An 8,168-nucleotide genomic window follows, 5' to 3' on the forward strand; every position below is an offset into this window, starting at 1 on the left:
ACCTTGCTGAAGGCCTCACCTCTTCCCTTAACCCCAGTGAAGCTGGAGAGTTTTAGCGTTGTTTAGCCAGAGGGGAATGCAGGACAGCCCTATCCTACTGGAGCCTGCTGTCTGCAGTCATATTTCCCAAGAACCAAGACCCTCCAGAATCCAGCTAGGTTTCCAGATTTCTCTGAGCTGCACAGAGAAGAACCACAGCTTGTCCCCTCAAGGGGAAGCCATCCCAAACCATTTAGAAAAGCCTTGGTACTACATGAATTTCAATCTAAAAGCCATATATATGCCATGAGAGCAGAACCCTGTATTAAAAAGGACAGCGCCACATACTTCAAAACATCAAATAAACTAAGATTACTTCCTAGTACTTGCAATGAAGTGCTACAGATGTATCTTAAAGTAACAAAGAAGAAAAACAGAAGCAGAGTTAGTGTTACATATATGGTATCTTAACATAGTTATTGGCAGGATTAAACCTTTAACTGAAGCAGTGCATTTAATTTTAAGAGTCAGACCTCCCTAAGAAACTCCCAGGGAGAAAGAACATGCTGCTTATGAAGAGTTTATCTGTTAAAGAAATGTTTTTTTCATGCAGGGTGAGATTCTGGCCCAAAAAAAATCAACAGCAAAAACCCTATGACCTGATCGGGTCAGTCAGTACTTTACTCTCTGTTTCATCACTCTTAACCTTTGTCTGAAGTGGAGATGGGTATTTTCCCATCGCCCAAACCTCCAAGTAACCAGTCAAGTTTTCATGTTTTAACCCCTCCAACCCCCCCAAAAAATTAAGATGCAGAGACTCAAGTAAACGTAGGCACACACACAGTGATATTCTCAGGAATATTTTCATTAAGCTCCAAGAGAGATTTACCTTCCAGGTATAAATAATTTTTCCATTTCTTTCAACATTTACAACGCGGAGTGCTGATGAGTTCTCAGAAGTATCTGAAATAAGTATCAAAAGGCACAAGATTTTCACTTGAGCATGTATATCATACATATGCACAATTTATGCAAAGGTACTAAGTACATTTTTACATATAAATGCTTATTTGTACATGCCAGAATTACCACCTTCTTTAAAGACAGACAAAATATTTCTTAGACTGTGATTTAAATCTCATAAACTTCAAAACAAAATAGGTACAGTTTCAAAGCACACAGAAAGTAATTACATTTCTAAATTCCTAACGCCTTATTACAATTGTGATCCAAAATTGCCACAATCCTTTCTGATGAAAATAGAATGTGATTACTCAGTGGTTTACACTCCCAGAAAACTAAAATTGCATTTATCCATTATACACATGATTCAAACAGTTAAGTTGCACTCAGAGCAGTACAGGGAGATAAAACTAAGCATGAGAAAAAGCATCACTTGTCCAATCCGCCCCCTCAGCCCCCAAAGGAATACGTGGAAATAAACCATGTCTTCAGAGATTAGCTCTACAGCAACAAGACCCACAAGATCAAACAAAACATATATGCAATATATTTACAGCTACAAGGGAATTAAGCAATGCAGGTAGGACAAGAAAACATTGGGGGGTTGGGAGGAAGGAAAATATTATACTCCACATGCCAGAAACGTATCTTGTCCCCATTCTGCATTCTGTTTTCTAATCACAGGCACTACATACGTATTGATCCCAGATGAAACTCTTATTAGAAGAAGGAATTTTGCTCTTAAGCTTGAGAGATGTATGATTGGCTCTAGTTTTAAGATACAGGTCGCCTGTATTTCAGTAAGCATGATCAAGAACTCTCCACAACTCCTGGCATGTATTTAGTCAAGTTCAATGCTACTTCAGTTATCACTGTGCCTTGATAGGAGTAAGCAGCATGAAAGTTAGCTTCAGGAGCCTGATACTATGAATTAGCTCATACAGCTTGTGGTGACAAGAAAAATAGTGTTTAGAAATATTGTCAGAGGCAAATAATTTTGTTGTGAGAGGACCAAAAAAATCCTTACATGCATAAAACACATCACCTTCTCCTAGTTTCAGATCACTCGAAGTACACAATGCCACTATGCTAAGGTCAGCCAGTGACAACTGAGAAAGTCTCAGCTAACCATATATTCCACTCTTCTTTTAGCAGAAGCTTCCCAGAATTTAGCAACCACCACAAACTTTTCAAGGTTACAACATCCTCTAGGCAAATCACGCCTCTCTCACAAAATACTTTCTCAGAATAAAGTTTAGCTAGAGAAGAAGGTCCACAAGAAATCTCTGTGCCAATGAATCTAAGATCACTATGCTGGAAAATCAAGAAAGATGTTGAAGAAGTTCTGTTTTGGAAACAAATTTAATGTCACTGAACATTGTTGGTGGGAATACGCAGCCAAAGAAGAAGTGGCTACCATCCCTGCCCTTGGGAAATCCTGCAGGAGAACTTTGCATGCAGAACTAACACTTCTTCCTCATCTCCACAGCTTAGACTAGCAGATGAAGGGCTGAAAAAAAAAAAAAAAAAAAACCAACCCAACCTGCCTGCTCAGCAAACAACTCTTATCAACATACTCAGGAGAATGCAGTTTGATTTCCTGAAGGCCATTATACGCAGCTTGTACAAAAATAAATGGAATAGAGAACAAGGCTGGTTCTCTTCACTTACCACTCCCCTCCCTTGATCACAGCTACTCCCAGCTCCCAGTCCATTAGAAATTCTCACACACTACACCAAGGGGTTTTCAAGTCCACAGCAAATAAAATAATAAATATGAATAACTATAGCACCTGAAATTACTCACAGAGAAGTGTCAGAACTCCTAAAAATTAGTTGCTTTCTGTGAATAGGTATTCCTTTGATGGTTAAATGAATCTTTACAAATTCCCACCTCTCACCTGCACGTTCCTAAAAAAATGAGCATCACACTAGGGGAGGGAAAAAGTCTTTATACAGAAAACTTAAAACACAATACGGAAAAGTCAGTCCTGGCTCAGATGCATCTTCCAATCTAAACTCTGTATTATCAGGTGTAATTACTGACCAACACGTCTGCATTGCATTTTAGAAAGCCTGGAACCATTGTCCCTCCCCCAAACACAAGTCAGCACCTTTCTGATATCTTTATGACACAGATGCATAGGTGAATTGATTACGTTCCAAGATTTTCAGAGTTTTACCTCAAAACCCTTCAGGGGATAGCGCACTGACTGTCAGTAAACTGCCTTGTATCCGTGAAATAACTTTTAACGGATTTTGTCATAGACAGCCTGGCCATTAACTTTGTTTTTATAAAATCAAAAAATATGTATGTAATTTCTGATTTACAACAAAGAAGCTCTGAAGAAGTATTTGATCACAGCCCCCTAACACGTGAGGCAAGTTAGCTAATGCAACCGAAGGACCTGAGGTTTGGAGTTCCCGACACGGCGCATCAACCACCATCTATTTCTATTGAAGCAATTGTTACGGGGTTGCAGTTCTCTCTTTTAGACTACAGTTTCCATCAGTTTTTGAGATAAGAGAAAAAAAAAAAAAAAAGAAAAAAAATCAGCGCTGAAACGACATGCCTACAGATGAATGAGAACAAACACAAGTGAAAAACCACAGGGCCCAGAATACAGTGGGGTCATTCTTGTTTTTTGTTGTTTTTTTCCAACCACCGCCACACCAAGCGCTCGCTAATTTCGCTACTGCGCTATGGCGTGACAACCAACGCTACCTAATTTTAATTAGCGCTCCTTCACCGCGCAGACGAAAGTGTTGTTTTTTATTATTTATTTTTGGCTGGGGGGAGGTGGCGGGGGTTTCTCTCCTCAGAAAGGGTAGGAGGGTGGGAGAAGCGGGCATAATAATAATAAAATATACTTTTTGAGAAAACGAAAAAGAGTCGAGGAAGAAGAAACTCGCTGTGAGGTGCAGAAGAGCTTTGGGGGTGTAAAAAGCGCCCTGAAGCCCCCATAATTGTCGCCCCCCTTCCCTTCCCCCGGCTGCACGGACCCGCGGGCGGAGCCCCCCTCAGCGAGGCTGGGCTCTCGCCCTGCCCCGGCTGGGGGCAGCCCAACGCCGCCGCCATTACCCGCGGCGCTGAGGGGAAGGGGAGGGGAAGAAGGAGGGAAAGGGGAAATGCCGGGGCTCTCCTCGGCGCCCCCCGCCGCGGCGTTACCTAGAGCCGCAGCCCAACCCCGCTCGGCCAGCCAGGGCCCCACATCCCTCTGCAGGTCGAACTCGGCCGCCAGGTGCAGCAACATGGCGGCGCCGCCTCCTCACGCCGCCATCGGGCAGCCCCGTTCTCCCCCCCTCCCTTCCTCGCTCCGGCCTCGCCGCTGCCCGCTTCCCCCCAGCCGGCTCCTCGCGGGGCGGCCGCCGCCACGGGCCGGCCCCTCGGGGCAGCTCGGAGCGCATTGGGCCCGCCTGGTGTCGCTCAGCCGCCGGCCCGCCTCGCTCCGGCCCCCGCCGGGGAGCGGAGATGTGGAGCTTGTTCCCGTGTGGGTGTGGGAGCAGGGGGGGCCGCAGGCTGTGGGTTGTGTGTCGGAGCTGTGGAGCTGGAGGCAGTGCTCCTCCGTGGTGTATCTCTGCTGTTCATAAGCTCGGCTGACTCACAGCGCCGTGAGGAATTGCCTGTGGAGTCAGTGTCAAAGTGGAGTCAGCTGGTGGCCGCTGGTTAAAAGGCTCTGGTCACCCGCTACCAGTCTCACATTTAGCTCAGAAGTGTTAGGCGTTTCCCATTAACAGTCCCTGTTTTGCCAGGTTGCACATTACAGTTGTTCCTCAGTCAAGCTGAATCTCTACAAACAGCATTTGCAGCCCAGCTCGGACCTCAGGCTGTCCTCTCAGGCCTCTCTGGCATGATCCTGCTGTTCATCCACCTTGAAATCGTGAAAGAGCAAAGGACGTAAAGCCTAGTGTGAACTTCAGGACTTCATTCTTTTTTAAGCGTTTGAAAATACTCACAGTGCTGATAAGATGCTTCTTCGTGGCTATCTATAGCACGCCTGTAATTACCATTTCCCTTCTGATGCTGTCTGATGTCAGCGGCTAAAAGTGGCAGAAAAAGTGGATAGGCTGTAATAGCACACACCAAACTACCGTACTGCAAGTACAGAACAGCTTGAACCAGTTCTAAGAGGTAATCCAGTACCAAGCTTTTTCCTTCCTTGCTAAGCTTTATAAAGGCCGGATCAGAATCTGGTACAACTGCAAAATCCAGATGAGAGGCAAGTTGACAATCAGCTGCAAAGCAAAAGTGCTTTCTCTCAAATTCCCTTGGCTACTTTTACAAGTTTATCATAACTTTCATAATCATCATTTTTCTTAGAGCTCATTGGATCAAGTGATTGCGCAAGAATCTGGAATTTTTATTTTAGAGACAGAAAACAGAGATAAGATCCCAAATGGGTGCATTTTGTAAGAGATGAGGTAGGGATAATTCATGATTATGAGTATTTGGAGTTGACTCAAAAAGATTTGGAGTTGATTCAAAAAGAGAAGCAAGCAAAGGAGGGAAGCCAAGCCAAAGAAATGACTGATTCTCTAACTATGTGCAAAAAGGGAAGTTTTCACATGGAGAAAATCTCCTGTGCCCAGAGCTACAGAGTTCAGTTAAGGCCAGGATGAGGCCAACTGGCAGATTTTACATTGGCCTACCGTAAAGCAAAAAATGTGGAGGTGCGTACCTATAACAAATTTTGTTCTCCAAATGCAAAGGAAAAAGAAAAAAAAAATATAGCTGCCCAGTCTGATGGTCTTTCACTGAAAGAAGAAAAAAAAAAAAAAAAAAAAAAAACCTGTCACAGTTCTCTTGTTTCAAAATCAGCTGTGTCACTTAGCACAGTTCTTGAAAGACAGCCCACATAGCTGATGGATGAATTATTCTCTAATGTTTACAGACAGAATCATATGATGATGCTGTTCTTCTAAGAAGAGTATCTTGTGCAATATGTGAAAGGCCTTTCAGTAGGAGTTAACCAGAGTAACTGCTGGCTCTGCCATGGGACTTAAGCTGGTCAACGCAATTAAAAGAAAATGAAAATGTTCTCATATGATGTAAGCTGGTGAGTAGCTATACAGATGAGTGGGTGTGGAGGAGAGCTGTTCGCTCTTGGCCTGTGCATAGCATTTGTTCCACAGTCCTTACTCAGGAAAATTGCTGTAAAAGTTTGTACAAGTAAAGGCTTCATAGTCAGGTGTGTAAAAATCTGAAATAAAGGAAAGACCTTTCTTGTTGAGAAAATACTTAAGAACAAAATTTTCTCTGAGACTGTATTTTCATTGCAAAGGACCTGCTGTTCATTATTTTTGTATGACCAATATATTTGTGTTATCTCCCTAAAGTTAATACATACTCTTTTTCAGACTCCTGGGATAGAGTGGGACCTCACCTCTATTGCGCTCTCCTGAGAACTTGGAAGATTCTCTGATATTTGTCCCTGAAACCAAGGCAAGAGCTCTGAGAAGTTTCCCTGTCTTTTCAGTGAGAAGAAGGAGGAAGTGGTAGCTTGATGGATGAAAAGATTTGAAAAACAGGACAGGATGAGGTGATACATGACTGTCAGGGTTCAGAGACACAGAAACATGAGAAAAGCAACCAAGTAGAGCTGGGGGAGACATTACCAACAGGAGCTGAAGGAATTGATAGGAGCACAGATCCAGAACAGAAGGGACAGGAAATCTGGAAAGACAAGACAAAGGTTTATAACCTGTGTAGAAATGAAGACAGTCTTCCCAGAACTGAAGCTGTGATTCCTGAGCTTCCCTGTTGTCCAGCAAATTATTTAAAATCTACTGTTCTCCAGTGGCTTATCCCTATAAAAAGATATTACCTCTGCTCATTTTTTTTGGTTCCAGTGATAAAGGTATGTGACTCTTAAATGCCCAACAGTGCTGATGACTCTTGGAAAGTGCTTGGGAATTTCATTTGGATTCCATTAAGTAATTAACTGCACTTTTTGTTCTTCCTCAAAAAAATTACACACACTTATACGAAAAAAAAAAAAAATAATAATAATAAAACCACTTTTGGTTCAAATAACAGTCTCATTTGTTATATCTCCTTTCAGTTCTAAAACATGATCCACCCTATGAACCAAATAAAAGTGAAATATTAAGGAACAAGAGTTGCATACTACAAGATGAATGATATTTCAAAGATAGCTATCTAGGATGAACAGTGTATTTGGCAATTTCTAATTTCTGAGAGCTTAACTTTGTCATTATAATTTACAGTCATGATGTAAGTTAGGAATACCTACATCTGCATTCAGCTCCTGAAAATATATTTAATAAATAACAAATGTTTTGCCTGCCTGTGTGTTTGTCTAATACAGAAATACTTCCAATCAAATAAATGAGCTTTACAGTAAATGCAGAAAGTGATGCAATTTCTGAATTTAATTTTACAGTAATTTTTATTTTTAATTATCATAGGAAAGATTATAAAATGTTGAAAACTGGTGTCAGCATTAATCTTAAAGTGAAACTCAGAGTGCCTATTTTATTGACATGTACAAGTCACCCCATCTTTTAAAAAACAACAGATAATAGCAGATTTGGGGTTTCACAGTCTAACACTTAAGGTGCGGCAGAGCAAACAAACTGTCCTGCGTGAGAATTTGCAATGACACAAAGGAAACTTAATCTGCTCCTGCTCTTTCTCCTCAAGATATTCACTAAGTGTTTGCTACAGCAGCTGTCACCTGAATAGTGCCAAATACTTCTAACTGGGACGGTGTTTCTTCTTTCTCTTCCTGTGTTCCCATTGTTACCTGCTGTTTTTATTTTCGCACTTCCACCTTTAATGTTCAATGCAAATACCCATTTCCTTCACAACTGCAAAAAAAATAATTCACAGATTTAGATCTCATTCTATAAAGCTCATGATTCCCTGAACTGTCAGTCTGGCTCTACATGTTATAGGCCGTGTCTGCAGAACCAAATATCCAGACTGAATTCCTAGAAGCACAACACATTCCTCAGAAACCACAAAACTGACTCATTCGGCATACTTCATGTAATAGTGCAGTTTAAAATATCACCTCGATCTACATACAGAAAATTAAAAGCTTGATGAAAATTCTTAAACATCTTAAAAACAAACAAACAAACAAACAAAAACCCTCAGCAGGTTTTGAATTAAGACATAGGTCCTGATGTAGTCTTGATAATATCTGTCAGCTTTGCTAGATGGAGAAAGATCTTGGTTTGTAAAAACAAACAAACAAACA

General features: G+C 41.7%; 1 protein-coding gene and 1 long non-coding RNA gene across 3 annotated transcripts in view; one reads left to right on the plus strand and one right to left on the minus strand.

The window, feature by feature from the left end:
* The window catches only part of GSAP (gamma-secretase activating protein), a 47,718-nt gene extending 43,453 nt beyond the window's left edge, over positions 1-4,265 (minus strand). For both annotated transcript variants that reach the window (XM_084515332.1, XM_084515331.1), the window contains exons 1-2: positions 4,112-4,265; positions 869-942 (exon numbers count right to left, since the gene is read on the minus strand). In XM_084515332.1, coding sequence (XP_084371458.1) covers positions 869-942; positions 4,112-4,196 — 159 coding nt within the window. In that variant the 5' untranslated portion in view covers positions 4,197-4,265. The remainder of the gene's footprint in view (positions 1-868; positions 943-4,111) is intronic.
* Positions 4,266-4,300: 35 nt separating this feature from the next.
* On the plus strand, positions 4,301-7,238 carry LOC311434911. The gene is made up of 3 exons (XR_014691817.1): positions 4,301-4,840; positions 5,835-5,999; positions 6,301-7,238. It is a non-coding gene; the product is annotated as an uncharacterized lncRNA (long non-coding RNA).
* The last annotated feature ends 930 nt before the right edge of the window (positions 7,239-8,168 follow it).

Source organism: Aythya ferina, assembly GCF_964211825.1.
Source record: "Aythya ferina genome assembly, chromosome: 1".
Lineage (NCBI taxonomy): Eukaryota > Metazoa > Chordata > Aves > Anseriformes > Anatidae > Aythya > Aythya ferina.